The 23,149-nt window shown below is 42.6% G+C and overlaps 1 protein-coding gene and 1 long non-coding RNA gene across 4 annotated transcripts in view; one reads left to right on the top strand and one right to left on the bottom strand.

Annotated features, from left to right (window-relative positions):
* The window catches only part of LOC141256619 (uncharacterized), a 32,296-nt gene extending 14,930 nt beyond the window's left edge, over positions 1 to 17,366 (bottom strand). Inside the window, exon 1 of the long non-coding RNA XR_012317576.1 lies at positions 17,194 to 17,366. This is a non-coding gene — a long non-coding RNA (uncharacterized lncRNA). The remainder of the gene's footprint in view (positions 1 to 17,193) is intronic.
* Positions 1 to 23,149, top strand: part of SMTN (smoothelin) — a 123,474-nt gene that overhangs the window by 59,929 nt on the left and 40,396 nt on the right. For 2 of the 3 annotated variants that reach the window (XM_073671177.1, XM_073671178.1), the window contains exons 8-10: positions 341 to 404; positions 16,855 to 17,553; positions 18,629 to 18,819. In XM_073671177.1, coding sequence (XP_073527278.1) covers positions 341 to 404; positions 16,855 to 17,553; positions 18,629 to 18,819 — 954 coding nt within the window. The remainder of the gene's footprint in view (positions 1 to 340; positions 405 to 16,854; positions 17,554 to 18,628; positions 18,820 to 23,149) is intronic. The other variant, XM_073671179.1, reaches the window with a different exon arrangement.

The following is a 23,149-nucleotide window of genomic DNA, read 5'->3' as shown; positions in this document are numbered from 1 at the left end:
TGTCAGTTGGGAGTTTTGAACGCTTATGTCTTTTTATGAGCGATTTATGACCATAAACTACGTCAACCTTGAATGTGCATGGAAACAAAGTCTAGAAAACCAAATGGTGCAACATTTTTAATGAATCCCAATTATAAAATGATTTTTAGGCCAGAAAAAAAAAAATTGGCACCAAAAGTGGATAACCCTTTCATTGCTCCTAAGTGTATTATTGCATTATTATTACTATTATTATTTTCATGTTTTGCGTCCTCCTGATTTCCGCCTGTTTCACTGCAGTTGTCGATCTTAAGTTCTGGATAATAAGGTGTGCCTAACAGAGCGTTTTTATTTGTCTTAGCTTAAAGTCGATAAAAATGGACCGTGTCCAGAGGAGAAACAGTCAAGTACATGCACTGAGCCAGGTAAGGTTGCTCTAGCTTTGCACAATGGCTGAGAGTGAATGGTGGGTGTATGTCCTTGAAGTTTTTCCTGGTAATACGGAGTGAAGTGTCATTGCATATATTTTTTGTAGGCCTACTTTATTTTAGATTGTGACAAGTCTGCTAAAGGTATAAATCTCAACTACTCCAGAGGGGACATGTTAAAATATTTGTACACTTTTGTGCATAAACTTTTGCCCTATAAAGGGATATTCCCATCTTGCATCTTTATGGCATCTGCTGTGTGTCTTTAATACACAGCTAAGTGTGCGGGGACCAAAGTTAGCTCTGATCCTATCACTTTAACTCCTTCACAATCTTCGGTCAATGACTGCCACATGTAAGGACTTTGACAGAGGGTAATCTGTTCCTCTTTTAGCCCATTTTCACCCCCCGCAGCCCAATCGTGAGATGTCTATGGGTTGCTATGATAACCTAAGAACTAACAATGGCATCCGTGACTGCCATATATCTCAGCCTATCAGATCCAACGAGATGGTGGGGTTTAAGATATGTCGGTCAAACACTGACAGGTGAAGTAATGCACTGCACTATATAAGTCGTGCAGTGCATTATCTGTGTTATCAAAGAATCTCATGTTCAAGTCCCCTTGTGGGATGTGTAAGTATTAGAAAATAAAAAGTGAACCTGACAACTTACCCATGTCCCCCTAAACCGCCACATGTCTTAAAACCGTTTCAAACAAGCCCAATTTGGGGGCTTCATAAATGCTGCTAAAATCTTTTTTTAAAATTTGTCCAGTGATATGCTAGTTAGGGGATGAGCAGGGGTGTGGGCGTTGTTTTCTCCCAGACTAATCATCCCAGTAATCATGCCGGCTCTCCAGTTAATCAGCGTTACGTCAGCCGTCGTGCTCCATCCACAGAGCAGCCCGGAAGAGGAATAGCTGCTCTCTTGACGTGCCGTCAATTAAAGCAGCAGAATCGCCGGCATGAGCGGTCTGGACAGGTCAGTCTGTCAGTTCTTAGCACCATGAGAAAAAAATATATAATTGTCCCGGATAACTCTATTAAAGGGGTATTCCCATCTCCAAGATCCTATCCCAATATGTAGTGGGTGTAATAATAATAATGTTAGCAAATACCTCCAATTAGAAATGTAGTATAGTTCTTCTGGTTCGCTATGTCTCTTTCCTCATGTGCAGGCATTGTAGGACCTTAAATATCCATGGTTACGTCCACTAGCAAATATCTGTCACTGTATCAGTGGTTGTAACCATGGATACCGAAGGTCCTGCAATGCCTGCACATGAGGAAAGAGGCATAGCAAATCAGAAAAACTATACTACATTTCTATTTGGAGGTATTTGCTAACATTATTATTACACCTACTACATATTGGGATAGGATCTTGGAGATAGGAACACCCCATTAAGTTAACACTTTAAATGCTGCTCTATTCGTCATGTTGCAAAAGTAAAGCGCCATAAAGAGTTAATAAAAGTTAGGTAACAACTAATATGTACCCCAAAATGATGCCACTGACTAATTACATTGTATCCCAAACAAAACAAGCAATTGGTTACACATCGCCAAAATAAAGTGTAATGGTTACAAAAATGTAAAAATAATTAAAAGGTTAAAGGAAAAAAAAGTTGAAGAAAACTGTCATAAAGGCCAAAAGTGGCTGACACACCAAGGACTTATGGTAATATATTAGGACAATATGGTGGGGGGTGAGCTGTCTGGTGACTGCACGTAAACCATGATTTGATTAAATGAGCGTCGTCTGTAGACATACAGGGGAATCGTGACGATGTACGTATTACACAGTATCACAATTCAGCAGTCTGCAGATTTTGCTTTTTAGATCAGACAACTTTTAATCTTTAAATCAATAATAAAACTACTTTTAAGCCGCATACTGTGGTCACTGGAGCCATATTCTCCTGATCTTCTCTGAATGCTCTATATGTGAATGCCCTATCCCATAAGCAGAATTTTGTCATTGTCAGTGATCACGTGGTTTGGCATGGCTTATGCTTGCCTTATCCTTTTCATCTCCCACACCCTCCATGCTATGCTGTGTCTGAGGGCACCTTTGTCAGCTTGCATCAGTTTCCTGATCCTTATTTTTTTCATGTTGCACACAGAGCTCTAGAGAGAATGCAGCTGAAAATAACATTTAAAGGGATTGTGTGAGCAGAAAATGACTGTTCAAACCAAACACTTGGTGCACCTTTGATGTGGGCGAACAGTTTAGTGCACCTTCACACCTACTTGTTTTCCATCTTTTTTCTACCTCCTCTTCCTTGACTGACAGCTCTGACTTTACAGAAGCCAGTGGAGGGCAGAGATGGATGGAAAACAAGTAGGTGGGACGATGCACTGAACTGCTCAGCTGTGCCACGTGAGCACCGTACGCCTGTGCTTGGTTAGAACAGTCCCTATGTGCTGACAGTCATTTTACAAATTGAATGGTAACAATCTGCTTTTCTTGTTTATGCCAGAACCTCGCAGTCTCCACCATTGGAGGCCTCTGTTATTATTGTAGGCACTGGTTACAATCAGCAGACATGTCCTAGCCCCACAACCGTGCCAGGCTGAATGGTATGTGGCTCACAATGTACCAAAGCGTGCAGATCTGTTTTCACTAAATCTAGTTTGGATAGTACAATGGAAAGCTGACTGCATGGTGCAGTTCTTCAACTGAAAGGTGTTTTCTAACACTGTTACTGATTTGACTCTTTAGGCCATCAATATCAAACTTGTGGGATGATCCTTTAAAGGGGCTACAATGCTCTAGTGAGTGCCGTGTCCAGCCTTATTTCTTCTTTAGCAAAAACCGCTTCAATCATTTTTGTAGTGACTGCTTGGTTTTACAGCTGTCACTTTCATATGACTAAAGGTCTCCATACACATTAGATAACTGAGCCGGACAGTGAATCTGCTGACCACTATCTCGCCCGACTTCGCCATACACTGGATTGCTTGGCTCAACTTAATCTGTCGAAGGAGATTCAGGGTCCTTCATACTCATTAGACTGGTAACCAATCTGCAGATACGTGTGGTTTTGGCCACCTTTACTCTAATGTGTAGGAGGCCTCTATACTGAGTAGCAGGTAGCTGCAGTACCAGGCTCAGCCACCACAAAATGTACGGCACTGTGCTTGGTTAACCTTGAAGGTATTACACTGAGGTTTTTTCCCTCTCTTTAGTGGTACCCCAGCCACCCTTTGGGCAGGAAACATAATTTTTTTGCACAAGTAGATAAGAAAGGGTGGTAAAAGTTGACATGTTAAGCAGTTTTGCATCCACTTCATTCTCTGAAAAATTACTGGGATTCCAAAGTTCGATAGTCGTATATTGTAGTGAGTGAATGAGATGAACTGAGTTACCAGACATGGCTGCTTTAACAGATGCATCATTGTGGCTTTGTAATTGAGAAAGCGATACCCTTCATATTGTAATTGAGAAAGCGATGCCCATCAGATCAGCTCGATCTACAGTGATCTGCTGGTCAGATTACACTGAATGACATTGATAGATTTCCCCTAGGATAAGCCATCCATTTAATTATTACATTCTCAAGAACCCATTCAGTGGCAGTGTCATTGGGCAAATTCCCTTTGAAACTCTGAGTTTGATCGGCAAGATCTCACACAATGTAAACTTTTTTTTTTCTGGAAGCTGCTGTTAGTTTTCTTTCAAACTTTAATCAATATTAGCTGTTAAGGGAGTTAGTTTCTGACACTTGGTCACCATTAGTGGAGTCACAGAACAGAGCCACAAAAGTGAAAGGGAACCTGTCTGTTTAGAGGACCGACCACTAGGTCAAAAGTGACCAGTTTTGCTCTTATTTTATTCTTGCTGCTTCTCTGGTTATTCAGTGTTTGTTTTTTTGTTTTTATCTCTAAATCCTCCATACGGTAACCAATATAAGCCTGCTTATTTAGCATTACGTTTTGTGTTTTTAACCTAGGAGCATGTCTCGCGGGATTCTCCAGGGCAAACTTGTCTAGAGGGATTCCTGGGGGGTGGGAGGGCTTTGTCTCGCGGGATTCTCCGGGGCAAACTTGTCTAGAGGGATTCCTGGGGGGTGGGAGGGCTTTGTCTCGCGGGATTCTCCGGGGCAAACTTGTCTAGAGGGATTCCTGGGGGGTGGGAGGGCTTTGTCTCGCGGGATTCTCCGGGGCAAACTTGTCTAGAGGGATTCCTGGGGGGTGGGAGGGCTTTGTCTCGCGGGATTCTCAGGGGGAAACTTGTCTAGAGGGATTCCTGGGGGGTGGGAGGGCTTTGTCTCGCAGGATTCTCTGGAGGGGGGGTTCGTGGGATTCTCCAGGGGGGGGGGATTTGTCTTGCCGGATTCTCCAGGGGTGGCCTGTCTTGTGGGATTCTCAGGGAAGGGGGGATCCCTGGAGGTGGGGTGCTTGCCTCGTAGGATCCCGGGAGGGGTGGCGGTCGTCTGAGGGGGACCTTGTCTCTCGGTATCCCTGGAGGTGGCTTTTTGTCTTGTGGGATTCTCTGGGGGGGATCTTTGTCTTGTGGGATTTTCTGGGGGTGGCTTGTCTTGCAGGATCCCTGGAGGTGGGGCTTTGTCTTGCGGGATTCGGGGGGGGGGGGGGGTTAGAATCTTGTGTTTGGTATGGTGGATTTTAGAAAGACAAAAATTGAATAATTAGGGAAGCAGCAGGAATAAATTAAGAGCAAAAGCTGTCCATTTTTGATTTGGTGACAGGTCCCATTTAACATGCTGCCCACTGATCTGCTTGTTCTAGAGCAGATTAATATATAAATTTATCAGAGAAGATTCAGCGCAAATTCAAATATATCAAATAGTACCTAATGGCGTAACGAGTCAGATTGTGCAAAATTTGGACCTGGCCCCCCCTCCTCCCGCATGTTGGTCAATGTATGGGCCCTTGTAGAGTTCTAAATCCTATAAGGACATGAGTTGTACCCCCTCCCCCAATATGTAATGTCCACCATCTTGGGCTCCTTCCTGGTGTGCGTGTATAAATATATAGAAAGAGATCCCATGTCCTCCTACTACTTGTCCCCCGTTCTGAGGCTTTTCTTTAATACATAGAAAAAAACAAGCGATTCTACTCGCATTCCCTCCGCTCCCCCTCTGCATGGCATCCCCTTATGAAGCCTGCAGCTGACTTCAGCAATCAATGTGAGCGCATGACGTCACTACAATGCACCCCCAGTCACGTGTTGTGCTCGCTGACGTCAGCTGCTGGCTTCTGATTAGCCGGCAGCGTGTGTTGCAGCGCACAGACTTGTTGGGTCTCTGCGTCACAATACACTTCAGCTGAATGTGTGTCCGAGAACGCACATCCAGTTGAAGTTTGTGCTGGCGTCGGCAGGTCCATCACCTGCATGGGTCCGGGTGTAGTCACGACCTCTGCAAGTGCGATCATTGCGCCCCCTCTAATGTGTGTAGTACAAAGCAATTCTAACGCAAGCCTCGCTGGAGACGGACTGATGAATGTGTCAGTGTCCAGATCTGTACAATATATTCTTCGGATCTGTACAGCATAAAGTGAGATGCATTTTAGCAGCTAGCTATTCTGTTTGAACAGATTTTTACTAACCAAATCTGACTCATTTATGCTATGATATTTTAGGTTTGCTTTTTTTCTATAATGATCTATCCTCAATGTATTTCTCATCTGTGAGCAGCATAGAAGTGACTGATCTGGGCTGTATTACAGGAATAATCCCGTGCCGTCAGTAATGCAGGCTCTTTGATGAGTCGGCTGTAATGGCCTTTAAAGCTGGAGAATAATATTTGTGAAAACTGCAGCAAATGAATTTTTGAGATGCGATTTACGCAGTGAAATGTGTTTTATTAGATAATGAACTTTTCACCTATGCAGCAGTAACAGGGTTAAGATCTAATAGAGGACGATTGGTGAAGAGGGGGAGGGAAGGAAACGACCCAACTCCTGGTCTCCCTGCCTTATTGGGATAAAATATGTAAAAGTAGGGAGCATGCATGGGACCTGTTAAACATCCAGTGCCATTCCTTTCATGGACAGAGAAGCAGAAGACAATTTAAACAAGAGCCTGGGGCAAAGTGAAAAGGAAAGATTTCTGGAAGGTCCCGGGATGCAGCCGCTCACTTGTAGATCTGCTTTCCCTGTTTGACCCGCGCTGCCAGTATTACACAGTTTATTGCTTTGCTGTGAAGAGGCAGTAGGTGTTTCTATGGCATTGTGGTTTACTTTGCAATTTAAAAATATGCCGCTTATGTTATGGTTTTGGCTCAGGATACTGCCTGATTCTGTTCATTTACTTTCTCAACTGAATTGTAAGTTTGTAGCTGTAGTGGGAAACCTTTTTGTGGGACGCTGGTACCTTATTTGGTGCTGATTTTAACAATTTTCAAACATACAAAGAAAATATGCATTCACATTAGTGGCATGGACGTGGAGTATCAAGACAAGTGTTGCCCACCGGCCAGAAGTTCCTGGACAGTCTGTAAATGAAAGAAAAATAAAGCACCTTTTTCCCGTCCATAAAAAAAAATTGTCGGGATTTATTGAGAATGGAGAAACTTGTATAAATTGTTATTTAGGTTGTAAACAGACATGGGTCCCTCAAGTTCACCTTTCACCACCAGTCTGTCGCTAGATTTATAACCCACTATGCCATTAGTGAGAAAAGCAATCAGCCCTTTTTTTAAAATGCTGTTCTAGCCTAGCTACCATTACTACCTCTTGTGGTAGAGCATGCTACAGGCTGACTGCTCTAACTGTAAAGAACCCTTTCCTATCTAGCTGCTGGAATTAATGACTGTAATCATGACATTACAGGAAATATAATGGTTAGGGCTTAACTCAATAATACAGATATTATCACCTAAAAATAAATCTTAATGATTTGTTATAGTTTTTCTGTTTGTCCATAGAAAATGTTGGCTGCCTGTAATTTTTTGATAAGCTATCTGTAAAAAAAAATAAAAATAAAATTGGCAACCTTGATTTAGACTTTTGGCTAGTGGCTTTCTTCAGAAAAGTGGAGGTCATTGTCAGTCAAATCTGAATCCCTGAATCTGTAAAGGAAAGATAAAAAAGTGGCGCTTCATAGTGTGTTTTAGGTAAAGGTAGTGATTGAGAGTAAGTCAAACTGCTCACGTTGGCGAGATGCGCTTAAAATAGGCACAATGGTCTGAGCATTTGTAAAGAGTGGACTTCTGCTGCTGCTCCTTATGACGGTTATCCACGATGGCAACCGCAGTGAGAAATGCAGGGTGTGGAAGAGTAATAAAGAACCACTGGGCGCTGCTGGGAAAAAAGATGGCTTGAGGGTAGATGTATGGTCACTTTGAGGCTATTCATTTCAACACCATATGGGTGCCTTCACCAGGCCTTCAAAGCTTGTGACCATACCTCTACCTATGAGCTGTCTTTTTTTTTTTTTTTTTTTCCCAGCAGTGCCCAGCGGTTCCTTGTTTATTCTACCAGATATTCAGATTGTATTGTAAAATCTGGTGACAGATTCACTTTAAACAGGGATTTGACACCCGGCTTTTGCTACCTCATCTGAGAGCAGCATAATGTAGTAAGAGACCCTGATTCTAATGATGTTTCACTTAGTTTACTGGGTGCAGCAGTTGTGACAGGTTTTAGATGCATCATGAAGCAGAGTTCAGAAAGCTAGCCCCACCCACACCAAAGCTTTCTATGTGCACAGTCTATTGAAAGTGAGCTGCTTATCAGAGGAGGGGGTGTGGTCGGTCTAACAGACAAGTGAGATGTAGTCCAAGCAGTGATGATCTCCAGGTGATAAAACATTGTAAGTAAACGGCACACTGCCTAATAAATTACACATTGCTGAAATCTGTTTCAGCCCCTTTTTCCTGTTTTCAGATTACATGGCAAAAACCTGCTGACCAATTACCTTTAAAATTATCTTAAGTGGTGTATGTGTGTGTGTGTGTATTTATCAGCTGTGTACATATACACTTTCACATGGATACATATATAGTGTATGTGTAGAACACTAACAATAGATACACACACGTGCACACACTATTGTGCAAAAGTCTTTGATGTGGAAAAAAAATGCTGCAAAGTAAGAATGTTTTCAAAAACTGAAGTGTTAATAGTTTCTTTTAATCAAATAAAATGCTATTAAGTGAATTAGCAAAAGAAATCTAAATCAAATCATTCCTTTACTGCCAAAACAGCATTGATTCTATTAGCTAGACTTGCACATAGTTATTGAAGGAAGGTTGTTCTTGTTAGGCCAAGAGAAATACACTATTGTTTGTGTTGACTTTTGAATGTATGTGTTTCTTTGGCTGGTCAAGGACAGTGACTGAGGGTAGAACAGTAGTGTTCATGTGCTAATTACATATTGTACTAAGCCAACTAGTTGTTAACTTACAGAGCAGAGGGATACCAACTATGTAAATTGATTAAATGCTCAGAGACCTGAGCCCTGCACTTTTTTTATCCCTGATTTGTGAATGATGACCTTAGCCATATATGTAAGTATAAAAAGGGTTTTCTATCCTGTTGCAAGGAGAATAAGAGATTCAGAGAAACTCTTTAGGACAGTAGCTTGGCTCGATCCAGAGGGACACAGATTTGGATTCTACAGTATGCCAACCTAAGGGTATACGGCCCTGGCTGGAAGAATACAGATCTTCTCCATTGACCATCATAGAACCCATGGATACATTTGTGAAAACCATGTTGGGACTTTTGAGGTCACCTGGTCCCATGGATATGTTTGGGGTTGCCAGTTGGGACCCTCCTTTCGCCTGGAACCCATGGAGACATTCGGAGAAGCCAGATTGAGACCATCCCGTCATCTGGCCCCATGGTAACTCAGCGAAGCCAGGGTGGGACCCTCAGTTCTCCTGGCCTTGTACCTCAATGGAATGTCAGCTTTCTAAGTTTGCCACTACCTCCTGTCTATGGGTGTCCACCCAAAGCATTGATCTATTCCTGGTGGGCCAGCGGAAGGGTGATGCTGTGTAATTTTGCACCATCTTAGATATTTCCTGGGACTGTTCTATATGTTTGTCTTTGATGGTTCAATAAAATATTGCCACACTGTTTTACCTTCACCCTGTGATGTTTGAGTAGTAGTATGCCCACGAAAGACCCTGTGTCTTCACAAAACTCCTGTGAATGTAAATTAGCGCAAAACCTACTCTCCATTTAACTTCAGACAGACTCTTACGCATTGAGGATGCCAAGAAAAGGGCAAAGTTGAGCTGTAGACACAGTGGTTAGCCAAGGTAACTTTGGGCCCGATTCAGCAAAGTTTTCATGCCACAATTTTGGCGTTTGTCTGGTCCAAAATGTATCCATTTGTCTCTGATGAAAAATTAGACATGTGAATGGCCCTATTCAATATTATAGATAACGTGTGCTATCAGTGAAAACCTAGATGGCACTCGTACACCTAAAACAGACATCTGAATGAGCATCTACAGGCAACGGTGAAGCATAGTGGAGGTTCCTTGTAAGTTTTGGGATGCATTTCTGCAAATGGAATTAAGGATTTGGTCAGGATTAATGGTGTCCTCAGCGCAAAAAAATAAAGGCAGATGCTTATCAATCATGCAATACCATCAGGGAGGTGTCTGATTTGGCTCTAAATTTATTCTGCAACAGGACAATGACCTCAAACAAACACCCAATGTCATTAAGAACCATCTTCATTGTAACGACGAACAAGGAGACCTGCAAGAGATGACGTGGACCCCACAGAGCCCTGATCTCTCCATTGCGTTTTGTTGATTTACTTCAGGGGTGCACAAACTTTTTTTGAAGGGCCGCAAAAAAATCTAAGTGGGTATTTGCGTGAATACATCACCAGAACCACTGTCAATAAATAATTAGAACCAAGTTGAGTATTTTTTAGAAGGTTTTGGAGAGTTTCTGCTTAGTTTCTAGTCCAAAAAAAAATCTGTGCGAATACACCCAAACTTACTGAGTTTTTAGAGCAGAAACTCAACCAAATCCTCCTCATAATCTCTAAATTAAGTTTTGAGGATTTTTCAGTTGTAACATGAAGCACATTTTGAATTCCTACATTATCAGAACCACTATCAGCGCATAAATGCATTACCAGAACCATCACCGGCGTATGAAGACATCACTAATCTTTAATAGTGATCAATTGCAGTTTCAGGTCAGCCCCATATACACTTGTATCACATGAACCTGAAACTTCCAGTATGTCCTTAACAATGATAAGGAGATATTGGGAGTTGTTAAGTTATCATCAGACTGCCAATCATACAGGAATCACAGTACTGATGAAATGTAGCTAGTATCACAAACGAACATTTAGGCTGTGTGCCCACTATGCGGTTTTTTTTAAGCATTTCCGCAGCAGCAATTCCACTGCAGAAACGCTTAAAAATTGCTTCGTAGAAGGTCTGCCATGTTCCCCCAATGATCCGCATGTGCTGTGCACATGCTGCGGAAATATCCGCTGCGGATTATCATTGCGGAAAAATCTGCAGCACTAGCAATTATTTTGCAGAGTCGCGGTGTTTTCGCCGCCATTGACTTGCATTGAATCGCATGATATCTGCATCACTACGTGTGTACACGCGGATATCATGCTTTTCACTCTCCTCCAGACCCAGGTACCATAGTACCTGTAAAAATAAAAGAATAAAATAAAAAATATACATTATACTTACCTTCTGATGGCCCCCGGTGTCCTTATCCGATCCGGTCGCGTGACCCGTTGCTTGACTAAATGACGTCATGGCAGGTCCTTTCAGTCCACCGCGGGCTGCCGGCAAGCCAGGATGGATCGGATAAGGACATCGGGGGCCATCAGAAGGTAAGTATAATGTATATTTCTTACCATTCTTTACGATCACACTATATAAATCCATACCGGTTGCATGGATTTATATAGTGTGACCAAGTTGTCAAGCACTTTCCAAGTGATGATAAAATCGCTTGGAAAGCGCTTGACAAACCCGCATGTGGAAATGCATGTGAAGAACGCTTCACATCCGCATGTCCCTGGCAGGAAAACGCATGTACAATCCGCATGCGTTTTTTTGCCAGGGAGATGCAGAAACGCTCAGGAAAAATCCGGAGCATTTCTGCATCGTGGGCACATAGCCTTACATCCTTATAGTGTGACATCTTTTCCCATTGAAGTCGTTCCCATCACTTTTGTCATAGTAGAGACTCAATGATGAGATTTCTTGCCAAGTGCTAGTCTCTCCAGACGTCTCTTTTCTCCGGACATCTTCAGTACTTCCCGGCACGGTACATTTAAATAAAAGTACTATTATAATGCCCCATGAATAAAAATATCTCCCATGCTGCACTGCTAAAAAAAAAATTGACCCTTGCTGTGCTACCTTCACAAAATACCCCCCCCCCCCCACACTGCCCCTCTCCAAAATATCCCCTCCACTTCTCCTCTCCATAATGTCCCCTCACACTGCCCCTCTCCAAAATATCCCCTACATTACCTCTGCCTATTGTGAACATTCACAATCCGCACTCCCCCGCCCCATCCGCTGCCCCATAGTTTGCCTTTATAGTAACACCAAAACACCTACCCCTCCTATAATAATCAGGTTATTAAATCTTCGGCTCCTTCATGGAGCTCTTACTGTGTACTGACGCGTCTTTACCACCTCTGTGTTGCGCGCCGGCAATAGCAGCATTGTGATGAACTCCTCATGCCCCTGCCCATCGGAGAAGGTGCTGACTAGCGCCCCTATTGTGGCGCCAAAGTGTTCAACTGTAATCGAATATAAAAGACACGAATACAGTTGAATATAGGAAGAAGGGAGCCGGCATTTCCTGGTTCTCCGCAGGCCATTACAACATCCTTTGGCATGCCACATTTTGCCACGGACCGTGTGTTGTGCAGCCCTGAATTACATGAAGACAGAAGGATTTCACAGAAGATCTGTGATTTAGTTCTCCAAGATGTTTGGAAGTTGGAACAAACTCCCTGCTTTAATGCGGTTTTAAAGACAGAGTAGTTACACTAAACATTTGATTTGATTTAATTTTTCTTTTCTTTAAAAACAGAAGTGTTACATTTTTTTTTTAAGCATTTTTCCACACCTGATTAAAACTTTTGCTCAGTACTGTATACAGATGTGTATGTGGATTGTTTTTATGGAGCATCATCCTCAAAAGTTTGTGTCTGTCAATTTGTCCTAAAGTAAGTGATACAGATGGAGAAATTATGCAAGTTTAGCATTTTAACAAAGAAGTGTTCAAAGATAAGAACAAGCGGTACTTTATCAGAAGCGGCAGATTCCAGTGTACATGCCGTAGTTGAGCTGGGTTTCCCACCTGATGACGTGAGCCAGTTTTCACATTGGATATCTGTTCTGTATGGAGACACTTAAGATGTACAAAGGAGTTAAGGAGCTCCATTGCTGCTTCTGCCGGAGTTCAGAATATTGTTTACATTTATGCAAGACTAGTACTTTGGCATTATTTCATAGATTTTCAAGAAATCTTTTCCTTCCGCTTCTTGTGGACTGGCTTTCGGCTGCACTGAGACATGCCTCTGCCTTGGGCTTATTACAGTTACATGTGGCTACAGACGCTAGTTAGGAAATGATTATTCTCACATTAATTTAGAGATTGCAAAAATATACTAAATCTGACAAACTGCTGGGGATAATTGCTTTAGTGGATATTAACACATATGAAGCATTGTCATTTCTTCCTTGGAAGTGGCATAATGCCCCCTGTACGGCAGGAACACGGTCTAATAAAACGAGGAAATGCAAGGAAGAAGTCTGCTTATATTTAAACTAGCTCTGTGCCAGGTTTGTCTGCACCTTATCAACTAAACTACCACTTTATTATTCATGACGTGCTAAAAATGGAACACAAAGGGTTTGTGCCAAGTTTTGAAGTTATCCATTAACCATGGGATAGGGGATAACTTCACAATCACTGGGTGTCGAACCTCTATAGCCACCACCAATCAGGAGTAAAAGGCTGTCTAGCCTCATCTGAATGCTGTGGAGGTCTATTCACTATAGGAATCCCGGAGAGGGTCCAGCTGCTTTTCCTGGTAGTCTGATACAGTATGGGGAATAGAGAATTCCCTTGTCCTCTTTGAATGATTTTCTATGAGTTTACACCGTAGCATTATGATCATGGAGATTCAAAGTCGGGAAACTGACTCCCAGAATATAGACACTATAAAATAATGGAGCTCTGCTGCAGTTCCCTACATAGTCATCAGGTGAGAGTGTCAATAAGTATAAAAAAAACTTGAAGACGCTGCAGAGCTACAGTGGTGGCCAAAAGTATTGGCACCCCTGCAATTCTGTCAGATAATACTTAGTTTCTTCCTGAAAATGATTGCAATCACAAATTCTTTGGTATTATTATCTTCATTTAATTTGTCTTCAATGAAAAAACACAAAAAGAATTGTCCTAAAGCCAAATTGGATACAATTCCACACCAAACCTAAAAAAGGGGGTGGACAAAAGTATTGGCACTGTTTGAAAAATCATGTGATGCTTCTCTAATTCGTGTAATTAACAGCACCTGTAACTTACCTGTGGCACCTAACAGGTGTTGGCAATAACTAAATCACACTTGCAGCCAGTTAACATGGATTAAAGTTGACTCAACCTGTCCTGTGTCCTTGTGTGTACCACATTGAGCATGGAGAAAAGAAAGAAGACCAAAGAACTGTCTGAGGACTTGAGAAACCAAATTGTGAGGAAGCATGAGCAATCTCAAGGCTACAAGTCCATCTCCAAAGACCTGAATGTTCCTGTGTCTTCCGTGCGCAGTGTCATCAAGAAGTTTAAAGCCCATGGCACTGTGGCTAACCTCCCTAGATGTGGACGGAAAAGAAAAATTGACGAGAGATTTCAACGCAAGATTGTGCGGATGGTGGATAAAGAACCTCGACTAACATCCAAACAAGTTCAAGCTGCCCTGCAGTCCGAGGGTACAACGGTGTCAACCCGTACTATCCGTCGGCGTCTGAATGAAAAGGAAAGACCCCACTTCTTACCCCGAGACATAAAAAAGCCAGGCTGGAGTTTGCCAAAACTTACCTGAGAAAGCCTAAAACGTTTTGGAAGAATGTTCTCTGGTCAGATGAGACAAAAGTAGAGCTTTTTGGGAAAAAGCATCAACATAGAGTGTACAGGAAAAAAAAAGAGGCATTCAAAGAAAAGAACACGGCCCCTACAGTCAAACATGGCGGAGGTTCCCTGATGTTTTGGGGTTGCTTTGCTGCCTCTGGCACTGGACTGCTTGACGGTGTGCATGGCATTATGAAGTCTGAAGACTACCAACAAATTTTGCAGCATAATGTAGGGCCCAGTGTGAGAAAGCTGGGTCTCCCTCAGAGGTCATGGGTCTTCCAGCAGGACAATGACCCAAAACACACTTCCAAAAGCACTATAAAATGGTTTGAGAGAAAGCACTGGAGACTTCTAAGGTGGCCAGCAATGAGTCCAGACCTGAATCTCATAGAACACCTGTGTAGAGATCTCAAAATGGCAGTTTGGAGAAGGCACCCTTCAAATATCAGGGACCTGGAGCAGTTTGCCAAAGAAGAATGGTCTACAATTCCAGCAGAGCATTGTAAGAAACTCATTGATGGTTACCGGAAGCGGTTGTTCGCAGTTATTTTGGCTAAAGGTTGTGCAACCAAGTATTAGGCTGAGGGTGTCAATACTTTTGTCTGGCCCATTTTTGGAGTTTTGTGCGAAATGATCAATGATTTGATTTTTGCTTCATTCTCTTTTGTGTTTTTTCCTTACAAGCAAATTAAATGAAGATAATAATACCAAAGAATTTGTGATTGCAATCATTTTCAGGAAGAAACGGAGTATTATCTGACAGAATTGCAGGGGTGCCAATACTTTTGGCCACCACTGTAAGATAACACTATGGCCCCTTCATTCTGAGGTTTGTTGGGGTGTGTGCAGTCAAATCCCCCAAGTAACAATACTGACTCATTTAGCCACAACTCCCCCTCCCAAAACATTTTTTATTCTGTTTAGGGGCACTAAACCTATTGATAGGTTGCTTGTGATCTGAGGGAATTTAGAATTCTGCTAAAGGGGTATTCCTGGAATTGAAAGTTGCTCCCCATCTATATGATGGAGAATAATTTACTGATTGCTGGAACCCCAAGTGATCCTGAGAACAGGGCTTTGCTTGAATGGAGCGGGAGTGTACATGCTGGACCTCTGCTGCTTAAAGGCAACCTGTCAGTATGATTTTGCTAAGTAAACTACAGGCAGTGTCATGTTGTGGCTGCTGCACTGATTAAAATTATACCTGAGGTTTAGAAATCTGTCTTGTGGTTCTTTTGTAATCGGTGTTTGCAGTTTTGAGTTAATGATATGCTCGTGCTCCGGGGCGGGACTGTAGGCAGGGTCTTTCCTTGGTGTGCTAGGCTAAACCAGCAAGAAAAGAGCTGCCCACAGGCTACCCCGAAGCACAAATATGTTCCTCATTATACAGCCAGACAGATGGGGGTGGCTTGTGGGTTGGTCTTATCTTGCTGATCTGGCCTAAAGCACCAAGAAAAGACCCTGCCTACAGTCCTACCCCAGAGCACGAGTATATCATTAACTCAAAACTGCAAACACTGATTACGCAAGAACCACATGATCGATTTCTTCACCTCGGGTATCATTTTAATCAGTGCAGCAGCCCCAACATGACAATGCTTGTAGTTTAGCAAAATCCTGCTGACAGATTCCCTTTAATTCTTTGCCTATAGGACTGCCAGAAATGGCCTAGCATTATACTCTGCTTAGTCCTGCGGTCCCATAGACTATGAATTGAGTGGAGTTTAAGGATGCACATCTCTGCTCCTTTCATAAGGGTCTGTAGAGCCCTGTTTTCAGGATTGTTGGACATCAGCAGCTGGACTTCAGACTTCCAGCGATCAGAACACTTATCCCCTGTCATATCCACTTTATCACAATGTTAGGGCTGTGTATAAAACGAGACCGAGACAAGACACTCCTGAGACCACTATAGAAGGATTCCTCCAGACATTAGCATCACACCAGCAACCAGGGAAGGAAGTGAGCACGCAGAACCACAGACTAACACAATGTGGTACTGTCCCTCACGTGCCCAACCCAGTCCCATCACAGTGGGTGTTAATGCAGGGAGATGTGCCGGCAAATAGGAAACACGATCATTAGCCATGTGTTCTTCTGCCTTTTATATATTCATATAAATGACCCTTGTGCATATCTATAATTCTGTATTGTTAAGTATCTTTGCATCCTTCATTTCTCTAAAAATGTTAGTAGTCTGGGTGATGATTGGATCTGATAACCTGATGCCTTGTTAATTTAAAAACGGTCTTATAGTTGCACCTTCTGAAAAAAATTGTCTAAATGACATTTTCTATATTTTTATGCTTATTCGAAAAAGTTGTAATATTCGTTTCTATGGTTTGTATCAAATTTAAATATGAATTTTATTTTATTTCTAGATGGCCAAGTGCCAGTTTTCCCCTTTCGGCGAGCTAACTCTGTGAGGGACCGAATGAAGAAGTTTACAGAAGAGCCCCCGGGTACACAACCTTCTTTAGGTTTCAGATTCTCTAGTATGAGGGGTGAGAGAACTCCATCTAGAGGAGCAAGGATACTACAGCAACAGTCATTGTTCACTGCTGGTCAGAAAAATGGGCAAGAAAACAACCATAAGGTGACGCAGCAAGGAAAAGTACCAGGGAAATTTGGACTAGGTCGTACAGTTGCAGAACTTGGTCACCACAGAGGGGATCAAAGTGGAAGTAATGGAACACCAAATAGTAAAATTGCATCTGTACCTGAAATAAAAGGTTTCAGAAGTTCATCCTCAAAAGGGTCCTCGGCTCACAACTCTGCTGGACTCTGCACATCCTCTGGGGAAGTGAATAGAAAACTTCCTCAAAGCTCATTCATCCCAAAGCAGGAGGGTGGGAGGAGCGACTCAAACCAATTGCAAGCTGAAAACACAAATGGGACCATTACAACATCAGTTACTCAAGAGTGTGTGCAGCCCTCCACACCATCTCTTAACACATCATCCAAAGACTCTCAGGGGGAGAAGCAAGACACAGACATGAAGACGCTGCTCACCATTGAGATAAAAAATCCAGGGTCATCTAGCAGCAGGATTGTGGGGCAACCGGGAAACCAGAGAGCAGGTAAATACTTAATCAGGTGATGAAAGATAGTGTATGCGTGTCTGTGTGTACATATTTCTAGAATGGGAATTGGTGTATATAGTGTGTGTGTGTACATGTATATCATATTTTTTATATATGTATATAATAAATAGATTTTAGCTTTTAGGGTAATAAATACATGGTAAAGGTGCTGACACCAGTTGTGATGGTGAAGATGTAGGAGCTCTGCTGGCCCCTGCTGGATGGTGTTTGTATATGGGACTGTTGTACTGGAGCAAGATTATTCCGAAACTGCACAGTATATTTTTTGGTCCATGTTAAGTACAGATGTATATAAAGGTTACAAAACTTTCCTGCAACTGTGCAGCCCAGTGAAATGTATATGATCTGCTGCATGTGTGGGCGCTGCCAATAATCCAGTAAATGTCATTGCCCAATGTTCGGCACCTCCAGCATGTTAGATTATTAGGGTGCTGTCGGAGGCTTTGCCCCTGGGTGTTGGTGGTTGTGCTTATGCTTAGCATGCATCGCTCGGGTTTTATTTGATCTGTTTCTCATTACCTTTTTAGTCTGTCTCCTCTGAGCAGGAATGGCTGTACATTATAGTCGGCGTGTTTACTTAGCGACATTCTGCCTCTGTACTGCGTCTTCTATAAAACTATCCATCAAGTAGCTCCATTACATCACTTGGATGTCATGGAAATAAACACGAGCCTTCCATACGGCATGCAGATTCCTATTGCCAGCAAATTAGGAACATGATGTTATTTTAGTGTCATTTGTTAGTGAAAGCAGCCCTTCTGTAAACTAGTAGTTCTCCTGGTGAGGGCTGTGAGCACCGCTCCTGCTTTATTTACCCATGAATGATGCTTTGTTTGTACCTCTCTAAATGTTGCTGTCTTTTTGGGGATTATTTCATCAGAGAGACCCCTCTAAACAACGTGATACAGCTGGTCACTTGGCCTGGAAATGTCAATGCGTGTTTTGATAACTGTTGCATGTTCTGTCATTGACTTCTATTTTATAAATCTCTGAAACATTTCTGTATTCTGTGCATGTGTCCATCACACAAACTAATTTTTTTTATTTTAAGAGCTAACCTTAGGACTGACAGCTACCCCTTTTCGAGTTGGCAACAATGTCTCCACGAGCAGCATCAATACAGGCAGCACCAATGCTGGCGTGAGTGGCATCAATGCAGGCAGTGCCAGCACTGGGAAAGTCATCGGTACGAGCAGCATCATTGTGGACAGCGGGTTCAGTGCAAACACTGCTCTCTCCAAGGTAATTTTCTTTTTTTTTTTTAAACCAATTATTTTTATTTAGGTTTCAAAAATTTTAACAGCAAACAGTTATCAATATACATATAACAATTCACATAACGTGTAATAATACAGTCAAAACCCTCTCCCCCCTCCCGCCAATACTCCTTATGCCGGGAACATTGACAATCATATTACCGCCATCCATGCGGACCATATTTTCCCAAAAGTTCTCTCTCCATGCCTCCGCCTATAAATGCTTTCCTCTAAATGCATCACCGTACGTGTCTGAGCAATAAATTCCCTCCTAGTGGGGGGTTCCGAATCTGTCCATTTTCGTGCTATTAGTTTGCGTGCCACATAGCGCGATTGCTATATCGCCACTTTGTAATGTTCTGAGACAGGTATTCCATCCACCTCCCCCAAAACACACAGCACCGGGTTTCTGTCAATTGTACATGTATAAGCCCTCTCAATTTTGCTGACAACGAACAACCAATAAGCCACCAACCGTGGGCATGACCATAGCATGTGTAGCAGTCCGGCCTGGTCCGTGCCACATCTAGGGCAATTGGAATCCCCCCTCAAGCCCGCCTTGTACAGGCGCAGCGGTGTTTTGTATGTCCTATGTATTATGTATAATTGGGAAATCCGTGCCTGCTCGCTTAAAGAGATCTTCGGGACATATTCTAGAATCGCCTCCCATTGTTCTGTTGTGAGGGTACCCACCTCCCTTTCCCATTTACTCTTTGCAATGACTCCAAGGTAATTTTCAATGACTGTGAATACGATTCCATAAGAACAAGACAGAAAAAATATTCAACAATTTGCTGATCAGCATAATTTAAAGGGAATCTGTCAGCAAGTTTTTGCTATGTAATCTGAGGACTGCATGATGTAGCGGTTAAAACACAGAATTCAGGGATGTGTCGCTTATCAAACTGTGGTGTGGTTTACTTACACTGAAGGTTTTATCACTAGGACATTATCATTGCTCTAGCAAGCGGACATTTGTCTAACCACGCCCCCTCCTGTAATAAGTATCTCACTGTCTATAGACCATGTACATACAGAGCCTGGTGTGGGCAGGGTTAGCTTTCTCAGCTCTGCTTCATTCGAAATCTAAGAGCTCTGAGTCTCAGAACTGCTGCACCAAAGTGTTACTTTGTTGCATTCAGTGTCTCTTTGACTGCATCAGTGTTTCCCAAACTCCAGTCCCCACAGCACCCTACATATCAAATTTTCAGGATTTCCTCAGTATTGCACATTGATGGAATGATCATCAAGACATCAGAAACTGTGCAACACTTAGGAAATCCTGAAAAGATATGTCGGGGGCCGTAAGGACTTTGAGTTTGAGAAACATTGGCCTACACGAGTCTGCTCTCAGATGAGGTAGTAAAAATCTGCTGATAGATTCCCTTTAAGTGTGAAAGGAAAACACTAAATGATGGCAGAATGGTCCTCTTTACCATTAGGGTATTGACTGCGAGTCATCAGCTGGATGCTTGCCTACAAATTACTTTCTAGCATAGGTGACAAGTATGCAGGTCTGTGGAATCAGTAAGCCAAACCTCCGACTCCTCAATTTCCACGACTCTTACTCCCTCATACATGGATCATGTTTAAGTGATAAATATACTGTAGCACAGATTCATCTCGTCTAAAAGTCTAGACCCGTAGATCAGGAATAGGACATTTCATAACTTTCCCAAATTCTTATGAAAAAATATTCCCCACAAACTGCATTGAACTACTGTACCCAATTTATTATATATTTTAGGAGTCGGAGTTGGTACATTTTATACTGACTCCACCAAAATGCGCTACGACTCCGACTCCACAGCCCTGCAAGTATGGCTGCAATCAGTTTAGTTAGTGGTAATTGCCATCTGAACTCCACTGAGCACTCTGGTAAGGGAAGTCCATCAGAATTCAGGCTTTACCCGTCTGAGCGATGTAACAAATATTTATGTAATTCAACAAATGGTGTAAGATCAGCAGACCAAATAATTTAGTTACTCATATTTTTATGTAAATTTCAAGGGGTTTTACCATTGTATTCCTTTTACAGGAAGTCGGCCCAACATTTGTTGTATCGTTTAGTGTTACGTTAGCCCAACAGAGAGGCCTAGTGTCCTTTTTGGTTTCTGTCTGGCAGGTATACATTGCCAAAAAAAACTTTGAAATGTTGTATTTGGCTGTGCTATTCCATACTATAGAATCCAGTAAACCATTACACAATATATAAATAGATATAATATCCCTCAAAGTATTAATTATGTCAACCCGGCCATAATGATGAGTTTGGCCAACAGTCTGTGTATTGGGGCTCTGGACATTGTCAGGGGAGTTGAGGATCTGGCATGTCTGATTTGACTAACTTTCCTTTTGTTCTCCTTGAAATAACCTGCCAGACATGTCTGTCAACTCTCTCATAGAGAACAGAAGCGCCTAGCCGAGCGACCACTCCTGTGTAGGGGAGAGATGGCCGAGCTAGCTGCCAGCCGAATGATAAACTGATCTGTCATTTGGCTTATAGCCATGTAATGAATATGGGGGTTTTAAATGGAGGCCATAAACATGATGTGATCAGAACAGAGTACAATTACCTGTTTTTATCTTTAGTCATGAAAGTCAATTTGAAACTCAAATGACAAGGGGTTAAGTGACCCCGGTTGAAAGGTTCCAGGGGTTTCATTATTTATTTTTTTCACACCTCGCAAAACCTGAAAATTTAAAATGCAAAGAAATCCTAATGCACGGTAATCGCTATATAACGTCCAAAAGTGCATTGTGAAATTAGCAGCGCTGTACACTTATAGGTGCCATTAAGAATTTTAGCTTTAAACTGTAACATTTAGTCTAAAGCCCCTGTCACAATAAGCGAGATCGCTGCTCAGTCACAAGTTTTATGACGCAACAGCGACCTCCGCAGCGATCTCGCTACGTTTGACACTTAGCAGCGACCAGGCCCCTGTTGTGAGATCGCTGGTCATGTCGGAATGGTCTGGACATTCCTTTGATCGTTGAGGCCCCGCTGGGTAGCATGTATCGGTGTGTGACACCTTACCAACGACCTTGTTAACGACCCAGACACAGAAACACATAGGCGTGCATCGTTATACAGATCGTTATGTGTCGCCGCATCGTTGCTGCGTCGTTGGGAAGATCTGACTGTTTGACATCTCACCAGCGACCACATAGCGACGCAGCAACGATCCCTGACAGGTCGTATCGTTGTCGGGATTGCTGTAGCGTCGCTTATTGTGACAGGGCCTTAAGCCAAGTGGAACCTGACGCACCACGATTCCTAAAATGATCTCCTGCCTATACCAACATGCATTTGTCTTCTCATAAAAACATCCCCAGGATCTAGAGATGGTAAACGGTCTGCTGACATGCAGGGTGTGATTGGATGTGCAATGTATCTGATCATTCCTTTAGCCGATAGAAGTGATGGAGACCATGTATTCTGAATAGACCAGTCTTGTAACATCCCTGGAGACACTGGAAGGCTGCGCAGCGGTTGATGGTAGCAGATGGCGACACACTGATCCTTTTTGCATGCAGCTACCTCTTCTCTACAAATCCACAGAACTTTTTATGGTGCTGGCTAAATATTGCAGCTCAAGATTTTCACCCTAGTATCGTTTAAAAGCTAAGGTTCCTGACTATGGTGAACAAGCCCTGCAAAACAGCGTGAAGGTGACCCTAACCACATGTTGGCCTGTAGAACAAATCTTTGCAGCATTTTTGGAGTCCATTAATTAATGGAGTCCATTCATTCCTGCCCTTCCACTGCTGATTGACAGTTCTCTATGCACTGTAAGAGATAAAACGGTCAATCAGCGGCTAAAGGGAAGGGTTCGCGCACAGCTCATGAATACAGAGGACTCCTAAGCTTGTGCATATCATTGTGAGGACTCCTAGGTCACAGCGTAATGTGAGCCTACAATCACAAAAAGGATACCACAGGCACAACACTGAAATCCATATTTGTCACTACTGTATGCTGCCCTCATATATGGCTGCATAAAGGTGAGGACAGATCCCAAAGTCGTCAGCTTGGCTTTGACCTACATTCTTCAGTTTTATCTCCTTGTTAATATCCAGTTATTTTTCGTCTTCTGTCGCTACAATCGGTTTTCTTCCTGCGGAGATCTTCTAATCACAACCTCTTCAATGATGTTTTCTGTTTGGCCTTTCAGATTGAATGATGGTTTGTGTTGATCTAACCATCTCTGGATTTGCGAGCAATAGTGCATGTCGCAGCAGGTCTTCCCCTATTTTTGGCTAAGCAGACATGAGTCTGACACAATATCTGTAATGGTTATTGTAGGCAAAACGAT

The sequence above is a fragment of the Phyllobates terribilis genome, unplaced genomic scaffold, assembly GCF_046119375.1.
Source record: "Phyllobates terribilis strain yellow unplaced genomic scaffold, ASM4611937v1 Scaffold_1__5_contigs__length_1240528914, whole genome shotgun sequence".
NCBI lineage: Eukaryota > Metazoa > Chordata > Amphibia > Anura > Dendrobatidae > Phyllobates > Phyllobates terribilis.
This window is presented reverse-complemented; position numbering and strand designations above follow the sequence as displayed.